This window comes from Asterias amurensis, chromosome 13 (genome assembly GCF_032118995.1).
Source record: "Asterias amurensis chromosome 13, ASM3211899v1".
Classification (NCBI taxonomy): domain Eukaryota; kingdom Metazoa; phylum Echinodermata; class Asteroidea; order Forcipulatida; family Asteriidae; genus Asterias; species Asterias amurensis.
Window position 1 is genome coordinate 1,520,127 of NC_092660.1, and position 23,971 is coordinate 1,544,097.

Consider the following 23,971-nt stretch of genomic DNA (forward strand, 5'->3'; position numbering starts at 1 on the left):
TCTGGGGAGTATACAGCCTATGTTAAATCTCATCCCTCTGGAGAGTATACAGCCTATGTTAAATCTCATCTCTCTGGGGAGTATACAGCCTGTGTTAAATCTCATCTCTCTGGGGAGTATACAGCCTATGTTAAATCTCATCTCTCTGGGGAGTATACAGCCTATGTTAAATCTCATCTCTCTGGGGAGTATACAGCCTATGTTAAATCTCATCTCTCTGGGGAGTATACAGCCTATGTTGCCATGAAATACATACATGTAGCGCACTGAGTTTATCACTCTGCCTTCATGCACCCATATACCCCTGAGTGAAGAGAAGACATTACAGTTAAGTGTATTGCTCAAAGACACAAGTGTCATGACCAGGATTCGAACCCACACCCTGATGACTTGAGACTAATGCACTAAACCCACTCCACAACACTCTACAACTAGAGCACAATCTTTAAAGTATAAGATTAAGGGCTGAACCGCATGTACCAGACATATGGCTAGTCTTTTATAGAAATTTTAGACAAATTAATTATAGTTATTATTAGGCCTGGGCGACTAGTGAAATTTACTAATTGACTAGTCGCACCTCAAATAATTGCGACTAATTCAAGCTGAAAAGATTGAAGGATTGTGTCATTGATGTCTGATTATGTTTTGTAAGTGAATTATGTTGTTGTGAATAGTCTTGAGCGACACGATTGATTCCCCAAACAAGTGCATTGTAGTTGCGACTATTTTTGAAGTAGTTGCTACTATTTTTGTGGCAGTCGTGGCAGCACGATAAACCGATTAGTTGAAAAACAGTAGTCGCGACTGTACTATGATTTAGTAGTCATTACTACAACACTAGTCCCACTAGTCGCCTATGTCTAGTTATTATTTTTCAGAAAGCACAATCAGTAAGATGTCATGCCTCTTTAAGGATTCGGGTACTTTTTCAAAATGTCCACAGATTTACATTAAAACTTACAGGGTTTGAAGATAATGATAGTGGAAAGCTTCCCTTCGAATATTACTAACTAAAGTTGTGTAGTTTTTGAGAAATGAGTAAAACAAGTCACAAAATCATTTTGGTCTCATGAGACCAAAATTATTTTAGTATGTAAAATCCCCTTAACCAGTTATGATGTTATACCAAAACCATAGCATAACTGTCTAATTTGTTTTTACATGCTAAAACTGAGACGAAAATTACTATTTTTACTCATTTCTCAAAAACTACAGCACCTCAGTAAGTAAAATTTAAAGAGAAGCTTTCTACTATCATTATCTTCAAACTGTGTTTCAAGTTTTATGTTAATCTGTGGACATTGTGTTTTTTGCTAGGAAAAAGTACATATACCCTTTAAAGACCGATTCCCACGTTGCTATGGGCGTAGGGAGAACTTAATTGGCCAACTATTACTGGGTTCCTATATTCCTTGTAAAAAAAAATTGTCAACACTAGTTTTAGACACGAACAATATAATTACACTAAATATAAACCAACAATAGTATGTTTATGGGAAAGTAAGGGGTTTTTCCCTTGGTTATTTTTGGTTCACATGCCACGCACGCAATCCCAGGAGCCTTTGACAAATATTTTTACCAACTGAGGAATCACTCAGGCAGTAGCGTTGACTACTCAGTGAAAATCGAAACACAACAAGCATTTAACGACATTCCTAATATAAATTTAAAAACTCCCACCATCCAGGGACCACTCATTATAACCCTAGTGACAAAAAACCCTAAAACTCTATGAAAAACCAAACAAAAATTCAATTTTACAAACTTAAAGGCAGTGGACACTATTGGTAATTGCTCAAAATAATTATTGTCATAAAACCTTACTTGGTAACGAGTAATGGGGAGAGGTTGATGGTATAAAACATTGTGAGAAACAGCTCCCTCTAAAATGACATAGTTTGCGAGAAAGAAGTAATTTTACACGAATTTGATTTCGAGACCGCAGGTTGAGAACTTGAGGTCTCGAAATCAACCATCTAAACACACACAACTTCGTGTGACAAGGGTTTTTTCTTCTTTCATTATTATCTAGCAACTTCGATGACCGATTGAGCTCAAATTTTCACAGGTTTGTTTTTATGAATATGTTGAGATACACCAACTGTGAAGGCTAGTCTTTGACAATTACCAATAGTGTCCACTGCCTTTAATAACCTTCTGCAAATTAATTCAATGATGCTCTTTGCCCCAGAAAAATCACATTACCCAGAAAACCACATTGCCCCAAAAATAAAATTCAACCGAGTGACACAATTAAAACTAAACAATTTTTAATTTGAGCCCATCCTGTTTTGCCGTTTCATTACAAAAATCTACGCTTGATTAACGAAGCGAAGAAAGACTCCACCCCATGGAGCAGCAAATAACTGATTGATTCCTCCACGTGCGGCATTTATACTTTGTAACTTTGTCGGCATAACATGATGGTACTGCAGGCTTCAACGCCACCCCAAGGAATTGACTTCTCTCGGTGTCCGTTATCCAAACGACTGTTGCCAGGATTATTGGCTTCCGATAATAGCATTGATTTCTCTTAAGAACCTAGACTTTTAATTTGAAAGAGTAGTTGTAGAGCGTGGGTTGCAGGACAGGGAGGGGGGGGGGGGGTAGGGGGAAACCTGATCCAGACTAAGTGAATAATTAGCTTGATTAGGCTTTGAATCCAAGTAAATGATACGGGAAACTGTTTGCATTATAATCCGTATTGAATAACCCCTTTTTGCTATGAAAAGTCGCCATCTTTTAGGAAAAACCGTTTGTGCATCCAAATGCATACATCATCGAAGCATGCAGCACGCAACATTCCCGATTTATTTCTACGGCACATGCAAGCACACATGCACGCACACATGCACGCACACGCACAAACGCCATCTTGTAGGTCAGATATTTGAGCCCCGTGACGTCATATTCAATACGGTCTATTGCTTGGATACCTGAGACTTATCTGTAATTCTGGAACCATTATCATTATATTTTTTAAAATATTTTTTATGCAAATTCACCCAGATTCGATTCCCGGTCGGGGCCATATGTGGGTTGAGTTGTGCGTTGGTTCTCTGCCGTGCCACGAGGGTTTTCCAGACTATCCGGTTTTTCATCCCTCAGGAAAAAATCAAACACTTTCGATCTTGGCTGTGCTCCGTGGTCATAATGGATTGATGTGGCTGGCAGCTGAATGCGCCCTTGCATGCCTGCTTCTCGAACGAGTTGTAGCCGCGTCCTTCGCAATTCAGCTCTAGCTGCGAGTAAGGACGATTAGCCCCCCAAATTATTATTATTATTGTTATTATTATTATTAATAACCAAATGTGTCCTGATATTTCAGTTCACCATCTGCCTCAAGTATTCTCTGTAATTGGTTCCTTAAGACGTCCCATCTTTCTGAGGGAAGTTGCTCTTCACGCAGGAAATGTTGCCGTACCATACCTTTAACAGGTATTTGACTCACGCAAAGTATTTGTGGTCTGAATTACATGCTTGGAGAAGATAAGAGTAATATGTGCAGTATAATCAATAACACTCTGACATTGCAGAGGTCATTACTGTGAACCGTCACTACATACACACAGTTGTCAGTGCATGACACAGAGTATAACAAAGCCATGTTCACACTGGATAAACATTTTAGGTAACTTTACCATGATGCGGAGTAACACTACGATGGGTTGATCTTCTCTTACTGACTTAATTGACGCAGGTAGAATTATCGAGACAATTAAACATTACAAAAGATGCCAGTTTTACACGCACGATCTAAGCCGGTGAAGGGTCACTGGATTTTCTGGCTCGGTTAGCAGACCAAGTTAGACCCATAACATCTGGTTTATTCACATATTCTTGTCTAGTCATTGGTCACTCCGTTAATTGTTACATAAGCTAAGAGCATTCCAGTTGTAGCTGTAGCCCTTAAAGGGTAATGGGGAGAGATTGATAGTATAAATCATTGTGAGAAACGGCTCCCTCTGAAGTAGAGTAATTTTCGAGAAAGAAGTAATTTTCCACGAATTTGATTTCGAGACCTCAGATTTAGAATTTGAGGTCTCAAAATCAAGCATCTGAAAGCACACAACTTCATGTGACGAGGCGTTTTTTTATTTTATGTATGTGTTGAGATACACCCAGTGAGAAGACTAGTTTTTGACAATGACCAATAGTGTCCACTGCCTTTAACTAGGAATGGCTAACAGTACTGTAGTAAGCAGTGTTGTAACTTCGGTGCTGGGCAGAACAAACAAATTTCTCCCAGCACTCTGAGCCAAAACCCTTAACAGATTTCCCCCAGATTGCACTTCAGCAATGATCGGCCTCATATCTAAACATGAATAATTTTGTTGAACCACTCACCCATGGTGGACGTAATTGGATTTAGAGCCCACCACAAAAATTATTCTAGCTACAACACGGACTGTAAGGTGTTTTGAGAGGCACACCAGAGAGTTCAAAAAGCAATAATGATAAATACACTCATGTTCTCCTCAAAACAATTTGAACTTGTCTCTTTAGGGTTTCACAGACCTGTTAGTTTCCAATTTTTTTTTTTTTTTTTTTTAAGCTGACCTATGACAATCTTTAGAATTATCTCACCCATGGTGGTTCTGTTTATTTTGTCGATTGAAATTTCTGGGGTACAGGTTTCGACTTCCTTGTTTGATGAAAACAAATACTGAGTATCCATTGTGTAAACACTTATGACTAACATGGTGAATAGAACCCTGGGTCTCGCATCAATTATTTTGGATATGGGTCAAGGCAAGTTACAATAGCTACAATACTAGCCTCGCAATAAAAGGAACACTCGTATGTCGTTGCGTTTTATTAGCGAACCCATAACAAAAAAATTGTGTTGCTCCCTCCCACTGACAAGTTGTATGGACTCAACAGTTTGGTCTTGAAAGCTATAATAATGTTAGGAGCGAAGCATGGATGGTTGGATTGGTGAAGGATTATCGGACATAAACGACTTATGAATCTAACGCTGTTAATTCAACAAGCTAGAAAGATTTGTAATCTGAGTCAAAAAATAGAATTGTGTCCAGTTTCACTTCCATCTACGTGTAGACACCAAAACCTAAACAAAGTCATACTGATTCCATCTGTTACTTTGGACATTTCTCTACAGATCCAAGCATAATATTTGGCCCTTTTATAGACTTATAATAAGGGAATAAAAGGGTAGCGATGAATTCTTACACGGCCGTTTAAAGCCGGCAGGGTTGAATTGCCATGTGATAAAAGCCCGCGCCAAAGGCGAGGGCTTTTAGCGCATGGCAACGACCCTGCAACAGACGTTTAAGAATGAGTCACTACTTTTTTATTCCCATTCATAAATGCCCTTTTGTTAAAAAAAAACGTTAAACAAATACAATTACAGACACTTTGACAGTTAAAATCAAGGTTTTAAGTATTTTTTCAAAAACTTTGTGAAGAGTCTGTTGCGCGTGGGTTCTGTGTACGCGCGTGCGCTTAGAAATATATTACGTGCACGCACTTAGAAGTAGATTACGCGCTGTAAACACTGGTCATTATCAACCGTTTAAACACCCCCACGTGACGCAATTTCCACCAATAGGAGTAGAGAAACTGTCTGGGATATTTATGAATGCTTTTTAACCCTCTAGAGACGATTCATTTCACAAAACGCCCAGACCTTATTTCCTAACCTAGACCTTATTTCATAGAGCTGCTAAGCACAAAACTTTCCTTCCATTATCATCTCACAACTTCGACGACCAATTGAGTTCAAATGTTCACAGGTTTGCTATTTTTTGCATTTGTTGAGAAACACTAAGTGAGAAGACTGGTCTTTGACAATTACCACAGGTGGCCAGTGTCTTTAAGTAAGAATAATTTCATGCACGAACATGACGTTTATAAAACATGCTTTTCCTCCAACAGTGGATTTTGTTCCGATCCATTGGAGGCGAGATTTGATTTAATAAACAAATGTAAACAATGAAAACCAAAATAATTAACCCACCTCCAACGTTGACTTCTGTGCTGTTGCTACCCTGTTGCGCTGACTTTTCCGTGTTGCAAGCATACACCCCGCTGTCTTGAAACCCTGCTCGCGGTATCACCAGTCGTGATCGCTTGGTGTCGAGGGCGCTATACAGCTCTGATGAAAGCGGTTCTCCGTCGTGACTCCATTGGATATCCACGGCTGAGATGATGTTGGGATGGTTTATTTCACAGGTCAGGGTGAGGGTCTGGCCGACTTTGAGTGTGGGCTCCTGAGGGTAGATTTCCACTAAAAAAAAATGAAGAAAAAAAAGAAAGTTAAGTACAGTGTTGTGGCCAAGCGGTTAAGAGCACCGAATTAAAACTCTGGTGTTTCTGATCAGTACAGGGTGGGTTCGAGCCACAGGTGTGACACTTGTGTCCTTTAAAGCAAGACACATAACCATTGCTGCGTCCTTCGCATGGGACGTAAAGCCGCTGGTCCTATGTGTTGTGTAACGCATGTAAAAGAACCTGGTGCATTTATTGAAAAGAGACGGGGTTCGCCCCGGATTATCCTGCCTGTGGCTGCTGTATGAGCCAGAGCACCTTATAAGGTGCTACATAATTGGGTCTCAGAATTCATAACTTCAATAACCTATCTTGCTGTATCAAATGTATCTAAGGGCCTTGAGTACCTTGTTGGTAGATACATGTACATGTATGTGCGCTATATAAGACTTTGATATTATTATGACATTATTATACTTTATTTCATTTCATATTCAGCTTGTGAAGCCAAGGACTCTCAGAAAAGCAAATTTAATCACTATACTAGCCAAGATCCTAATGGAGAGAAGACGCAGAAGTGTCAGTTTTAGATGTGGGAGTGGGAGCAAAACTCCAAAGAATTATTCCAGGGAACACTCATGTTTTTTCTGCTAACAGTGATTACCAAAACAGTGTCCAGTGCCTTTAATAAACTTTCAGCCTAAAGAAACTAATATCCCTTATCCCATGCAATTACTACATGTTCCAAACAGGATCATATAACCTATAATAACCTGATAACTGCATGAACTCTGTTGACTCATCCACCCCCCCCCCCAACCCTCTAGTGACAGCCAACTGCCATCACCTTAATTTGAACCCTCAAATTAAACGGACATCTAAACAATGTGATAACAAGTTGTTTTCACTGAATACAAGTATCCAATTCCAAAGGATACACAACAAGAGAAAACTCCCACCAGGAAATCATTCATTACATATTTAGGTATTAGCCCATATTGCACAAATTGTTTGCACACATGTTTTCCTTTGTAACGTTCAGATTGTTATTATTTGTTTTATTTCTTGGCACCAAAACAGCAGGTAAGTCATTTTTCAGATCACTGATGTTTGGCCCCACATAACAAAAACAGCTGTTTTAAACCAAGCAATGTATTAAACGTGTGTTAATACAATTCAGTTTAAGCTTTGATAAATTGCTTTTTTATTATAACGAGCGAAATCAATAATGGACTATTGACAGCAGACTAGACAAGCATAATGTTCAAAGTTGACTTTCAGTTTTAGTCACAACTTTAATGTCACAACAACTGATAATTATAAGGCCACATGGTCAGGCCTGATACTTCACCGAGGCAACGAAGGTGATTGCCTCCACCCATGCCCCCTGGTCACTGCCTTGGTGCCTTTGAAATGCTCTGGTAGACCCTAATTGCCTTGGTGCCCTTGCCCTTTCAAAAACGAAGCATACCTGCTTGCATGGAGTGTTGTTAAATGTTAACCAATACTAACTATCAATGGGGCAGACTCGGGAATTTGATATGGGACAAAGTCCCTTGTTGGTTGGGGTTTCCCCTAATTCTTCCAGAGCATACAGTAAGGTGTTACAATTTAAGAGGTTTACAGCCTCCATACACAAAAACTACAAGTTTGGACACAAAATAGACTATTTCTCTTCCCCCTTTTGGGATTGCTTCACTTCTTTCAGGAATATTTGTAGGCTCTGGGAGATTTTAAGAAAACCCTGAAATCAAGAAAAATCTTTACAAATCAGACGCCTGCTGATTTAATCAACCCTGACAATTACAGTAAGCCCGGAACACTGAGCATGATTTATGTACAATGTAGAATAGTTACTGATAAAATATATTTGCTGAGAGGCTTAGAATTCATAAGAAGCCACAGAGGGTGGAGGCCATGCCTGTGGACTTTGCCTTGGTGCCCCTTCACAGTTTTCAGTTGAATGTTAAGATTTCCTAATTGGAAAATGACAAGCCTTTCCCCTTTGGGGTGAAATTCCAGACCTTGTTCCAGACATCTACACTTTTAGCAAAGAGTCACATACAGTATGCATCATACGACCCTTTGGCTGTATAAAATGCACTGCCGTCGATTTCACCAAACTCTTCCTAACTTAGGATTAATCTAAGGACTTAGGATGGGTTAAGTTCCGTATCCAAAGATGATAGGATGCATTGTTGAACCCATCCTAAGTTAGGCGAGTAACCCCATCCTAAGTAAGGACGGGTTACTCGTCCTAACTCGAGATAGGATTAATCCTAGCGGTTTGTGAAATCAGCTGCTGGACACGTTTGAAAGACCAGTATTCTCACTTGGTGTATCCCAATAAACATAAAATAACAAACCTGTGACGTTTGGATTCAACAGTCATCAAAGTCGCGAGATAATAATGGAAAAAAACACACCCTTGTTGCACAACTTTCTGTGCTTTCAGATGCATAGCTTGAAGTCTTTCATTATTTGAGTGAGAAATTACATGTACGGTCCTCTTTCTCAAAAACTACTTTATTTCAGAGGGAGCCGTTTCTCACAATATTTTTTACTATCAACAGCTTTCCATTACTCATTTCCAAGTAAATTTTCATGCAAACAATTATTTTGAGTAGTTGCCAATAGTGTCCACTGCCTTTTAAGGGAATTGACGACTGCATTACATGACTATCATTACATGAAATAACAAACCTGTGAAAGTTTTTAAAAGCAGAATCAGTAATCGGAGTCAAACAAAAAACTGTGAAGCATTCTATCACAGTTTTCATACAAAGATCTAATTTCAGACTCGTGAAATCAAAACAAATTGTTCTACTCGTACATTTATCTCTAAAACTATTGCATTTTAGGCAAAAGTTATTTAAGGGAAGTTTTTCAACATGACCATCTCTATACCGCGCATAAATTTGTGAACGTTAATGTTTTCCAATCTTAAATCTTAATTCACTTGTGTTAACTGGTTTTTAAAAATATATGACAAGGGTGCACACTTCATTTTCAAAGTGATTCTTAAGCGCAGAAACCCTCAGCACTTGTATATTTTGGGTGAATCTCCTCACATTGAAAGCTCTTCGAGGAATCTCTCCATACTTATCAAACTGATCTTCTGCATAAACAATGTAGGCGTTCATGGTATTATTCCTGTCTGGCCTTTTTCGATCTGCTCACAATTCTCTAGAGACATGCAATTTACTGTTTCTACACAATTATATGGTCAAAAAGCATGCCACTTGGAAATGCGAATTCATTATGGAGCGTCTTACAAGTCCATATTCATCAAGCTGCCTCTGTTCTGATTTTCAAGGGGCTTTTAAAGACTCACCCACTCTTGTTTGAATCTACATTTTTGTAAAAAAAAATTGCTTTTTCTTTGTTTTATGATTTTGCGTTGTGAATTGAGGCTCCTGCATTATGCGCTTTATAGAAGTATTGTGTTATATTTAATTATTATTAGTAAAAGGCAAAACAGACTAATCAAGTACACTGCACAATTTACAGTACATGTACCAACCTACTGTCGTCCACATGTGAAAGGTAGTGAATCACAACATGTGTTTATGTACTTGTGATTTATATTAAAAGTTCTTCGCCCCCAAGTCATGGGTCTTGTGGAATTTATTCCCTGAAAAATTCCAGGCCTGCTGTGAAAACTTCCCTTTAAGACTCAAAAAAATAAAAAACGTCAAAGTGTGGTTTGACCCGAGTGATTCTTATATGAACTGACACAAGACATCACCCAATGGTTCCCTGTATATATTCCTATAGACCAGTACTCCTCGCAGGGTGCAACAGGGGGTAATTCTCCAGAGAGTTCAGTAACTTGACTCACTCTGTGGTTTTGCTTTATTTCTCCGGTTTGAGCTTCGCATTGGGTCTAGTGGCAAGAAATGTGACATGTTTGTGCCTTCAGTTTCAGACACATGCAAGGACTTCGGAGGGGATTCTATCACTCAGTAGATTTTCTGCCAACATTTTTAGATTTCTTTTTGGTCTCTTTTTTTTCCTTTAGAAAATGATTGGTACTTCACGGAGGCAACAAAGGCAATTGCCTCCATGTCCCCTGGTCAATGCCTTGGTGCCCTTGAAATGCTATAGTAGAAATTTACAATTTCTTCATAGGGTGCCCTTTACCAAGAAGAAAACTGCCTTGGTGCCCTTGTCCTTTAAATCATACAAGCCTGATCATGCGTACGTGCAGTATCAAGTACAAATGTTTACAGGACAAATAAACAAATAATGTATTGGTGTCCAACAACATATGGGTAAGAAATTTGCTCCATTTGGAAAAAAATCTCACCAGTAATATATTTATGCCTAGTGTTTTGATTTTCACAGGACTTGGGAAGTACTGTGCACCAGGGCTGTGGGTACTATAGAGTCAATTGCCTCCTTGAGCTGGACTGAGTGTACTACAATGAAAACATGACAACGTCCAGGAACTTTAATGTGTGACACATTACTTTCAGTTTTGCTGCAATGCAGACAAAATTGACAAGTTAATGTTCATGTAGGCCCAACAGGTAGACATGCGCACTTAATATATGTTTGTACATAGATATAATGGATTTTCCTGCAATGTACAGTGCATTATGAGAGGCAAGGAGTAAACAAATGTGTGGTCACATGATCATGTCACATCACGACTCTTCTGCAAATCTGTATGGCAAATAAAAAGTAAAAAGCTTGTTATCGTCCCTGCCCGCTTCTTTTTCAGAGGCTGCCTATTTTTTGTTTCTTTTTCTTTAATGCAATTTTTTTTTCCCATTTCAAAATAATTGTAATGATCTCAGCAAAAATGATTTCTTTAAAAAACCGCCCAGCCATTTGTCTTGAAATATGTGTCAGGCGGCCATTTTGAAAAGAAAAAAAAAACCAGCAATTGAAGAAAAAAAAACTCCACCTTTTTTCACAAAGGAGGACGCTAAACATTTTTTTTTTTTTCGTGGCCTAAAAAGTGTACTATAATGATAATTGTACAAGTACGTGTACCATGTACTTTTGATAGTGACGCCCAGACTGTAACAAATTTAAACGTCAAAAATCCCTTTTAAATCATTGATGCATGCAGAGGTCCCTGGGTTTATGCAGATTGCAGGGCAGTTTACATTTGCCAGCATTTATTGTTCAACGCATCAACACATTTGTATACGTATAGAAGGCCTTGGACTTCACTCTTGAAAAGGGCAGACAATTTTCCTCTGGTAAGGGAGTTCTTCTTAAAAGGGCACCACAGAAAAAAACACAGGGCACCACAGCAAGTTAGGCCTTTATCATGGTGCAGCCATCTTCAATTTGTCGCATTGAAATCAATGTTACCAAAGTGCAACCTCATTCCCAAGAGACATGACCAAGATGGAGCGACATGATGAATGTCTACTGCTGTGGGTGACATGGGTCAACCATAGGCCTGCATTTAGAGTGGCATGCACACACTGCCTGTGTGTACACTTGTAATAATTAACAATATTTGTTTTCAAAAGTACATGTACTGAGTTCATCCCATTAAAAACAACCCCATTAAAAAAATAAATGATAACACTTAAAGACACAGGACACTATTGGTAATTGTCAAAGACCAGTCTTCTCACTTGGTGTATCTCACCATATGCACAAAATAACAAACCTGTGAAAATTTGAGCTCAAGTGGTCGTCGAAGTTGCAAGATAATAATGAAAGAAAAAACACCCTTGTCACACGAAGTTGTGTGCTTTTAGATGGTTGATTTCGAGACCTCAAATTCTAAATCTGAGGTCTCGAAATAAAATTTGTGGAAAATTACTTCTTTCTCAAAAACTACGTCATTTCTCACAATGTTTTATACTATCAACCTCTCCCCATTACTCGTCACCAAGGAAGGTTTTATGCTAATAGTTATTTTGAGTAATTACCAATAGTGTCCAGTGTCTTTAAGACATTTTTTGCTTGAGGCTGTTTGTAAATCCCAGGAGGATAATCTCTAGCAATAATTGAATAGCGATGTCTTACATTCCTCCAACCAGTAATTACAATAAGGTATACATGTCACGATTTCTTTTCTCTGGCGAACACGACTAGTCGTGCTTTTATATGTATCATAAAGGAATTCTCTGCTTAAAATGTAAAGTAGAGCTACATGTACAATGTAAAACACCTGGGGCCAATTTCATAAAGCCAGGCACAAAAACTTGCTGAGCACAGAATAGTATCGCTTAGCAGAAACAAGTTACCAGCCAAAAGGACATTAGGTTTGCACTGTTGTGACTGGTGCCCCACTCAATTTTTGCTTAGCCAAGAAAATTGTCAAGCAGTAATTTCTGCTTTTAAACAGCTTTTAAATGAAATTGGGCCCAGCCTGTGTAGTCCATCCATAGAGGTGTCTAGACTTGTAAACAGGTCTCATTGTATTCTGAAAAGGACCAGGGCCCAATTCCATAAAGCCTGTAAGCACAAAAATTTGCTTAGAATGAAAGTTCTTCCTTGATAAAAACAGGATTACCAACCAAATTTCCATTTGTTGCATACAACTGCTTGTTACTGGTATTCAGCTGTTGTTTGCTTATCCTGAAAATCACGTGGAAATTTGGTTGGTAATCCTGTTTTTATCAAGGAAAACATTTCATGTTTAGCAAATTTGTGTGCTTACAGGCTTTATGAAAGTGGGCCCTGGGCAATTTAGTTTGCTTGAAGGAATCTGTACATTCCTTGGGAGGAATTTGGTACAGACAAACAAGCGCCGGGCATGAAGCTAGAATTTTCAAGACATTTTTCTTCACACATAACAAAGAACTTAAAGGCAGTGGACACTATTGATAATTACTCAAAACAATTATTATCACAAAACCTTACTTGGTAACGAGTAATGGGGAGCTGTTGATAGTATAAAACATTGTGTGAAACTGCTCCATCTGAAGTAACGCAGTTTTCAAGAAAGAAGTAATTTTCCACGAATTGATTTCGAGATCTCAGAATTAGATTTTGAGGTCCCGAAACCAAGCATCTGAAAGCACACAACTTCGTGTGACAAGGGTGTTTAGATACACGAGTGAGAAGAAAGGTCTTTGACAATTACCAATAGTGTCCAGTGTCTTTTGTTTAAAAATGTTCGAGACATTTTTCTTCAAACGCAACATGAAAGGACTTCGACATGTTATGCCATGTAGAGCTCGGAATTTTTTTTCTGGACAAGATAATTTTTTCACAAGACCCGGAATGTTTTGCACTCGAGTCACAGGCCTGTATGCTTGGCTTTTGAAAGGGCAGGGGCACCAAGGCATTTTCTCCTAGGTTAAGAGCACCCTAGATGAGGAAATTGTAAGTTTCTACTACAGCGGTTCAAGGGCACCAAGGCAATGACCAAGGGGAACACATCATTTGTACACTATGACCAGGAATGTGTGCACTTAAGTCAACCTGACATGCCTCTACAGTACATGCTTTTCTTTTGAAAGGGCAGGGGCACCACGGCATTTTCTCCTTGGTAAAAGGTTTAGGGCACCCTATTATAAGGAAATTGTAAATTTCTACTGAAGCGCTTCAAGGGCACCAAGGCAATGACCAGGGGGAACACACCATTTGTATACTGTGACCAGGAATGTTTTAAACTTCAGACACACTGACAGGCCTGTACAGTGTATGCTTCGCTTTTGAAAGAGCAGGGGCACCAAGGCATTTTCTCCTTGGTAAAGGGCACCCTAGATGGGGAAATTGTAAATTTCTACTGGAGCGCTTCAAGGGCACCAAGGCAATGACCAGGGGGAACACATAATTTGTATACTGTGCGAACTGTGCGTGCGTACTGTGCGTACGTACATGCAAGTGTACATACATGTACCAACTGCAATGCACTATGTACAAACATGTATTATGTTTGTAAAGCTGTACACAAAGTATGTATCATGGGTCGAAAATGCCTCTAGCACGCTAGCCCGGGATTTACAGCCGGGCTACTCATTTTTCCAGTTTGATAGCCCGGCTGGCTAGTGGGAAAATAATGCAAAAATCAATATCCTAAACAATTATGAACAGTGCGATGGTGTATTGTAAAGTTTGTGCCGTGACTCAAGACTAATGTGTTTTTCCAGGCCACCAAAATCTCATCAGGGCTACTAAAAATTCTTGGTTACCAGCCCGGCTAAACTACCTTGAAAATACACTTAATACGACCGTGTGATGTGTTCACATGAATGATACTCAACCACACTACATTACTACAAGAGGTGTGTAGGGCTTAACGTGTGAGGAGTTTCCAAACATACACCTCATGTGCTTATGTCAGCATGACTACACACAGCCTCGATAGAATACTGTAAAACACCAACACAAACAACATCACCACAGACCACTCAGTTTCATTATAGCCAGATTTCATTTCAAGGCCGCAGGTTTATGCTTGACTTCGTTATGCATAATTGATCAATGTAGTTGCCCAAAAAAAAGAAACGCATACGTTAACATGGTACAATAAAACCGTTCAGTCTCTGCAAAAAACAGATTGTAGGTAAATCCTGTTAACCTTTTTAGGTTGCCAAAAAACACCACACACACACATGGTACAATGAAACCTTTTTCAGTCTCATACTCTGTAAAGAAAGGTTTTTGAAAAAGCAGATTGTATCTTGTAGACACTTTTGGTTTTCAAGCATTTCTCCTGAACACTTTTGGTCCAGTGGCTACATGTATATGCTACACTTAGTTTTAACACTATATCCAAAAACTAGTCCACCACCCAGAACTAGCTAGTGAGCGGTGAGCCCCCTAGTTCTGTGGGTACCCATCGATGGAAACCGGAGCAAGGGCAGGAGGAGACTAATAATTGTAGATTAGCTGAGGAAGGATGCAACTCAACAAGAAACAACTCAGTTTAGGATGCTGCAATGGACCGGGTTGCATGGAAGACGACCATCAGAGTTTCCCGAGAAGGCTTCGGCCGAAGACAACGTCTCGTTCAACTGACTGGACCGCAAGAAGACACGCGCGCCATTCTGTACGCGTGTTAAATATATGAAGTACCCGTTGGAGTTTGTGTTTATTGAACGCTACGCGATGCTGTTTTGTCAACTTACAAAATAGCCGCACAAACACACGCTGTGCGATGCTGTTTTGTCAACTTACAAAATAGCCGCACAAACACATGCTGTGCGATGCTGTTTTGTCAACTTACAAAATGGCCGCATGCGCACATGCCGGGCCGCGTATATAGGCCAGTGCGCCCTCTAATTCTTATAATAACTCTATGAGACAATTGCCTTGATTGCGTCCATGTAGTTTCAGGCCTGTAAATGACAACCAATCTACATAATTGTACATGTGGCATATAATACCTGTACATTATGCATGTTTTTTGTGTAGCCTGTTATTTTTGGCTGTCATCCAGCCTTCCCCAACCGGACCTCCTGTCAGTGGTTTGTCAGTAACACAGACACTGAAGATAATTGCATCAGTTGTTTGCAACATAAGGCTTTCATCACTTAGAGGTAAAGTCATAGGTTGGCGTTTGTCAACGTAATGCTGGTTTAGAGGCACTGGACACTATTGGTAGTTACTCAAAATAAGTGTTAGCAATAAAAACATACTTGGTAGCAAGCAATGGAGAGCTGTTGAGAGTATAAAACATTGTGAGAAATGGCTCCCTCTGAGGCAACATGGTTTTTATGAAAGAGGTAATTTCTCACTTGAATAATGACAGACCTGGAGCCTTTTATTATGCACCACAAAGCACATAAAGTTGTGCAACAAGGGTGTTTTTCTGTCATTATTCTCTCTTGCAACTTTTATGACCAATTGAGCCCAAATGTTCACAGGTTTGTTAATGAAGTGAGATGCTGGTTTTATTTGACAATTACTAGACATGTTCCAGTGCCTTTAAAGATACAATAAATATCACTTGTGAAAGTTTGCAAACGGACACCAACCCTCGGAAATCTGAAAAATGATTTATGCTCTCTGATTCAACTGATTCTTAGCTTCACAAGCCTGCATGCTTCCTTTTTGAAAGGGCAAGGGCACCAAGGCATTTTCTCCCTGGTAAAGGGCACCCTATGAGGAAATTGTAAATTTCTACAGGAGCATTTCAAAGGCACCAAGGCAATGACCGAGGGGCACGGATGCAATGTGCTCCGCTGCCTTCCTTAAGTATCACGCCTGGATTAAAATACATGTATGACGACGTAGCCGTAGCTCAAGTTGTTAATTTGGACCCGGCCCTATCTTACCTGTTCCCTGAGCTTCAGCTTTGTGTAGTCCTCGAGTAGTGGATACCAGGCAAAGTGCCATCGCCAGGTGCAGTGTGCATGTTAGACACCGGGGAAAATGACACGTTACTTGTCGAAAAACCATCCTACCAGATGTAGACAAAACTGAGCAAGAGGAAGAAAAGATAGAAGTCAAAATAATAAATAATAGTATTAATACAAGTCTACGGGAAACTGTTGAATAGGGCAACAAGGCCAGGGGCAACAGAGACCACAGCATCCTTTTCCTTCATGTAATTACAGGCCTGCACTGAATTTATTATAGTAAACGCCCCCTTTAGGGGTTCTCTTTAACAGGAAGGTACAGTATACGTTTGGTAATCACTTTTAAAATTAATAAAAACCCAAGGTAAGAAGCCTACAGCAGAATTTGATAAAGCAGTTGAGAAACATTTCACTGAGCAAAAAGTAACGTGGTTATGTATAATAAACAAGATAACTTTTATCTTGGTGCCACAAAATTTTTATCTTGGTGCCACAAAATTTGAATCTGAGAAGCCAGTGATTGGGATTATTCTTCCTGCGTTGTCATATATTTCTTCCTGCGTTGTCATATTCGCTCCCGATTTTCGGCGATATCTAACATAGGATTCGAACTGCCTCTAGCTACCGGGCAATCTCGGTGGTTTAGTTGGTATGACACTGCTCTAGAATTGCAAAGGTCGTGGGTTCGAATCCCACCCGAGTAAAAATGCCTGTGATTTTTTTCACAGGACTCGGGAAAGTACTGAGTATACAGTGCTACACACATCGGTGTATATGGGTAAAAACCAAAAATTGATATCTACCACCTTTTGAAATGAAATTTTCCGATGTTATTAAAACAATCAAACAGCTCCAAAAAACAATGGTATAATTTGTCTTTAAAAGGTCCTTACCAAATAGCCGAGTGTAGCATTCAGTCAACTTTGGTCCTCACTCAAATTATCATTAATTGATGCCTCCTTATGTTAAACTTTCCTCCCTGAAAAGATTCCGAATAGAGTTTACTTCCCTTGTCCGAGCCTCTGCTCACCTATCAAACAAATCAAATGCAAAATAATTAAGTTACGTGGCTGTTAATACCGAGTTAAGCTTCTAAATATAAACAGACAAAAGATTTCCCCTCATGTGAAACTGATAGCTATGGTTACGACATAAAGCAGTTTGTCAATTAAACCTATGCTGAATCAACACACTTCCTTAACGTCAGTACGTCACACTGAATTTGACTTGCACTTAAGTTAACTGTAGGTCACTTGCACAATGTTTTAATAGTTCCTGTACATCCGTGAAGTGAGATTAGTTGACATTGACAATTTCATTTTCAACAACTGTCACTACCAGTCAGGGCTTTCCCTTAAGTTTTGTTTCTCTGGTCTCGCCGGACAAGTCAACCACAGATTAAAAAAAAAAAAAAAAATTAACCCGCAGAAAGTAATGAAATGAAATTTTTTCAAAGCGTAAAAAAGAAAGAAAAGTTTGCAAAATTAGACTTTTGGCTGATCTTATCCCCTAATTTCTGCCCTTAGTGACTGATACTTTCAGATACTGTATTCATCAACAACCATTTTCATGAATTTATGATTTGAGGATCTCTCCCATGGGATTTTACCGCGGTACCCCTCATTTATTGTGACAAGGAACAATTTGTTGACTTGCCGGTGGACTAGCCATAGAAAGGATTTTACTCGCCCACCGCTGTTTTCACTCGCCCACCGCTGTTTTTACTCGCACTTAGCGTCCAGACGATTGTCAATTTTCAAACCCTGCCAGACAGTCAAATAAGCTATAATGAATTTCCGATGATTTACATCAGAGTTTTCCAACGTGGATGAACCAAGCAAAGCAGTCAGTTGAAAATTGGTAAAATGCACCAAGAACTGATGAACCAAATGTTCGATTCCACAGATCTCTAAGATTCATCTTAAAGGAACACGTTGCCTTGGATCGGACGAGTTGGTCTATAAAAAGTGTTTGTAACCGTTTGTTATAAAATGCATATGATTGGAACGATGTTTTAAAACCGTGTTAGTCGCGAGGTAAATGGAAAACCGTGCAATTTGGAGGCATGTTTGTGTGGATCATTGTATTCTACTTTTACAACATCTTTCTAACCATATGCATTTTATAACAAACAGTTACAAACGCTTTTCAAAGACCAACTCGATTGATCCAAAGCAACGTGTTCCTTTAAAAATAAGATGAGTTGCCAATATCACTGTAGTGATTTGCGTTGTGACATCATACTTTGCTTAGCAATTAAGCAATCTAAGCTCTGTAAGAAATGTGCCACAGGTGACTTCTGATAATAATAAATAAAAATTGTAAAGCGCATTGCCAGAGCTACAATGCGCTGCTAAAGAATGCCATGACAAAGCCAGTTTATGGGTGAAAAGAGAACAGCATGCGTTTTTGAGGCAGAGCTGATATTGCGAATGTGATTTGGTACAGAGTTTTTGCATGTTTCTTTCTTTTAATTACTGGAGGATTAACTATGATATACATGCGACAGGACGGAAATGTGACAGGACGGAATTTCGTTCACATGGTTTTAATAAACTTTAACCATTATAAAAATGGATCTAATTAAATGTTTTTAATATATTTTAAGCCAGTGTATAAATAACCATATAAAAACAACACATACAATGGGAAACTGACTAAATAATTCTGTCCTGTCGCACTTGTTTTCCGTCCTGTCGCACTATATCTCATTTTCTTTTTTTGTAATCCTGTAACTTTAGATATTTATACTCTACATAGCTACATACTTATTTCACCCAAAAGAAAGACTTGAATATTCATAGCTCAGGATGACCACTTTTGCCTTTGGCCCAGGACCGGTCCCCTGCCCTTTTGTAAAATTGTGCGAGGGATTGTTAGACTATGGCTGGAGGGGAGGCCACTTCGGCCAGGTTTGTTGAGGAATAGAGACACTGTGATTGTGGAAGTACGTCAGGGATTGCTACATCTTTATCACTTTCATATCGTACAGATTCAATTTACAAATGTACACGGCACAGTTCTTCAGGTAGCAACAGAAGCAAATTGCCTCCATGTCACCTTATTGCCTTGGTGCCCTTTGAAATGTTCCTGTAGGAATTTACATTTGTCTTATAGAGGTGCCCTCGACCAAGAGAAAATAAGAAAAGCTGCCTTGCCCTTACAAGAAGAACATAGTATCAAGCATGATACAGTTTTAAATCGTTGAGCAACTGGTACAAAATATGGAAAAGTGTAATTGAATCTATGATATTAAATAAGTGTTTTTTCAACCTTTAGGGCAAATCCTTTGTGTGAGGTGATTGAAAAACATATGAGGGAGGTGGAGTCAGAAGACTGGGAGACCTTCCATCCAATGTTTGGCGACTTAAAGGCACTGGACACTATTGGTAATTACTCAAAATAATTGTTAGCATAAAAATTTACTTGGTAACGAGCAATGGAGAGCTGATGATAGTATAGAACATTTTGAGAAAGGGCTCTCTCTGAAGTAACATAATTTGTAAGAAAGAAGTAATTTCTCACTAAAATATTTGAATTTAATTCGAAACCACAGTTAAGGTCTTGAATTCAAGCATCTGAAAGCACACTTGTGTAACAGGGTGGTTTTTCTTCCACAACTTCGACGACCAATCGAGTTAAATTTGCACAGGTTTGTTATTTTATGAATATGTTGAGATACACCAAGTGAGAAGACTGGTCTTTGACAATCACCAAAGGTGTCCAGTGCCTTCAATGTACACCTTTATGTTAAGTTCTACTGTCTTAAGGGTGGGTGAATGTCCGACTTTCATGGAAAAGCCAGGTTCATGCGATACTTGACTGGAGTGGAATGCCCAAAAGGCACACTCTCTCGAGAGCTTACAACATCACAGGCCACAACAAGTTATAAATTTCATGTAAAATGTCCTCTTAAATACAGTATGTAAAAGCATGGTAAAAGGGGCCCAGTTACACAAGGACTACTCAGCATACGCACAGACGTCAGTTTCTACATAGTTCGATTAACACAATTGAAACTTTTATTAAATTCGTTTATAGATAGAGCGCCAGTACGTTATTCCAAAGGTCTTTGGTTCAAGTCCCGCTTCGGGTCAATTTTTCTTTGTTCAAACCCAAACTGTTTAAACTTACCCATTCATTTTTCTATGCGGGTAAAGTGTACTTGATAACAGCCTATCAGTATCACACACTTATTTACACAGACTCTATAATTATATGTGTAACATGCACATTACTAATACAGCCTCCAACTAAAGACGAAGAAGATATTGTCGTTATAAATAACTAGTTTGACAGGCAAAAGGTAATAACAAATTCCCTTGGGGAAACCAATGTCTAAAATAGAGGTAGTTTGAACTGTGTAAAGATTTAGGACTTTGTTATTGTTGAAACGCATAAATGAGGAAGTTGATCGGACCAATGGGTATTTTTAGTCATCTTATACATGTAAACAAGGGAAGTGGAAACAAGTCATCAGGTGACCAGCCAGCTGTAAAGAGTGTGAACTTGTGATATCATGGAGCCATGTTGATAGAAAGTATGCACTCTGACTCTGAAAATGTGCATCCTGTTCTTGCCACACTCCAGCAAAAGTGGTGTCCATATATTCTAACATCATGCGTGTAGTCTTGAGTCAAGGCATCAAGGGCTCCCAACTGGTGTAAAACCAACACATAAAAGACTTGTAGCAAGAGGGGTGATAGCAGTTTCTTGCGCCTTGACTGAAGGCTGGTATTGTGAAACGAGAAGCAATTAATTTGTAATACAGGAAATTGTACAGTGCAGTATTTAGATGTGGAAGTGAAACATAATTTATTCTAACTTCATGCGTGTAGTCTGAGTCAATGCATCAATACGTCCAAACTGGTGTAAAAACCAACACATACAAGACTTGTAGCAAGAGGGGCGACAGTTTCACAAGCCTTGACTAAAGGCTAGTATTGTTAGACAACAATTTTCAAAACAGAAGCAATTTATTTATAATACAGAAAATTGCACAGTGCACAACTTAGATGTGGAAGTGAAACATAATTTATTCTAACATCATGCGTGTAGTCTGAGTCAATGCATCAATACGTCCAAACTGGTGTAAAAACCAACACATACAAGACTTGTATAGCAAGAGACCGTTTTACATGCCTTGACTGAAGGATATCAATGCATACAAACATACAGCAGAGCAATTTGTAAAGTGCCTTTTCAACAAGATAACGCGCTGAAAAGAGCAACCCAATGGAACTTAACTACAACATATTACACCTGATACAAATAAGTTGTAACTAAGACATTTTTTTGAAAATGGCAAAGAGGTACAATTTCTGAAGGGTACTGAGAGGTTGTTCCACATTCAAAATCACGCGCTGAAAAGAGCAACCAATGGAACTTAACTACAACATACACCTGATACAAATAAGTTGTAACTAAGACATTTTTTTGAAAATGGCAAAGAGGTACAATTTCTGAAGGGTACTGAGAGGTTGTTCCACATTAAAAATCATTTTAAAGCAACAATTTCCAAAAACAGAAGCAATTCATTTTGTAATACAGGAAATTGTACAGTGCACTATTTAGATGTGAAAATGAAACTTACGGAACACCCACATTTGAAGGACTTTAAAACTAAACCACAAATTGTTGATGTACTGATAAACATCCCTACATCAAGAAGCTATTTTTAGTAGAACTTGCCTGTCTTGGTAGCTAATGGGTAGGCCCCCTATGTCTGTGCTCCTTTGTATGGTTTTGTATACAGTTAGCACTGAGGGGCAGGAGCATTGATTGGGAATTATTACATAGCACTGGTCTTTTATACACTGTCCAGTGGTCCAAACCACTTCTACAGCATAAATCAATAACTGTAATAACAGGGGTCACAATGGGTCATGTCTTGCTTTGTGGTTTCAATAGGCTAATTGTCTTGCATGAGTGGGGAAATTCTAAAGTTGTGTGTTGTTAAATGCAAATTGTAGCTTGTGGGCATGGAGTGTAATGCAAATTAACACCCACTGGTTGGTTTACTGTACATCCTGTGTCTGAGACTTAAAACTGGAGATCAGCAGGACTGATACTTCGTTGGTCTTCGACTTTTTGTAGGACCCAAAACACAATGTCCAGAGATTCAACATTAAACCATTTCTAACTTCTCCATGACCAAACTCACACAGTTTGTAGATAATGATGGTAGAAAGCTTGGACCCTAAAATATTACTTGCTGAGCTGCTGTAGTTTTTGAGAATAGAGTTCGAAACAAGTCACAAAAATTAAATGTCGTCTCAGTGAGACCATGGAGGTAGATTAAGACAAACATTATTTCAGCATGTACATTGTGTAAAAGATATTTTCGAAACATTTTTTTTTTTAATTACACCACCTCAGCAAAGCTTTCTAATATCATTATCTTCACACAGTGCAAGTTTAATGTGTTACAAAAAGTACCCAAATCCTTAAAGGACAAGCAAATTTCTCTGTAAAAGACTGGGTCATTTTAAATGGCACAAAGGCAATGAGCAGGGGGTACGGAGGCTTACATGGCTTCTTTGAAATACCTGGGCTGAGGAAATCGGGAATTTGAGGGAAGGTCTAGTATTAAATATTGATTGAAAGTGACAAGATGGTCAAATTTTACCGCAGAATAGAGATTAAGGTTCTTTATATTCCATTGTAAGATACTACAAACAAACAAATATTTATATTAATTTTTACAATTAAAAGTTCTAAAGCAAACAGCTGCTCTTATCGTACACAAAACATGAACGACATTAGATTTATATTAGGAAAGCTTGGTGTTTCAAGGCTCTTATTATACTAGTACCAACCCTCCAGAGAAATACTTTTTGGTTTGAAATACAACGTTAGTTCAGAAAATACAGAAACTCCAAATCACCAGCTACTTATTTAAAAAAATGTAATAAAAACAAAACCCCTGATTAACCAGGCAGTTTGACATCGAACTGTTCGGACTTAAAACAGTGGAGTTTTAGAACACCTGACAGTGTAATAAGCAGTCGGCCTGGGGCCACCTGCCCCTAGTCAATCAGGCCTAGAAGTTCGCTTGACTCCGCGAGAATCAAAATGGATTCTCGCTGAAGAATTTCGCGAGAATCCAAGATTCTCCTAAATTTCGGGGAAGGATTCTGGCATATTTTTGGGGAGAATTTCTGTTTTATTGCATATATTTTTACATGAATATTTGCTAAATGAAGTGTTTTGAAAATAAAGCAATTATGAGAAGACATAACAGGGGTTTCTCTTAACTTTTTGTTTCAATCGCGTGTATTGAATACACCAATATTTTGTAAAGTGTAAAAAAAAAATAAAAAAAAAATAAAAAAAAAACATTTAAAAAAAAAAATTGTGTAATAAGTGAAGTCCTTAGAATTGCGTTTTTGGACGATTTTATCTCTTAATTCATGCCCTAAATCATCCGTTTTCCATCAAAAATAATTCTATGAATTCGAGATTTGAGGATCAGTTGTTTTGAACATGTCTTGAACTCCGTTTGCAACGAA

At 38.7% G+C, this 23,971-nt stretch overlaps 1 protein-coding gene across 1 annotated transcript in view; it reads right to left on the reverse strand.

The window, feature by feature from the left end:
* LOC139946343 (interleukin-6 receptor subunit beta-like) overlaps positions 1-23,971 on the reverse strand; it is a 59,784-nt gene that overhangs the window by 23,449 nt on the left and 12,364 nt on the right. Inside the window, exons 2-4 of the mRNA XM_071943981.1 lie at positions 17,354-17,490; positions 16,437-16,580; positions 5,984-6,253 (exon numbers count right to left, since the gene is read on the reverse strand). Of these exons, the coding sequence (XP_071800082.1) occupies positions 5,984-6,253; positions 16,437-16,560 (394 nt within the window). The 5' untranslated portion in view covers positions 16,561-16,580; positions 17,354-17,490. The remainder of the gene's footprint in view (positions 1-5,983; positions 6,254-16,436; positions 16,581-17,353; positions 17,491-23,971) is intronic.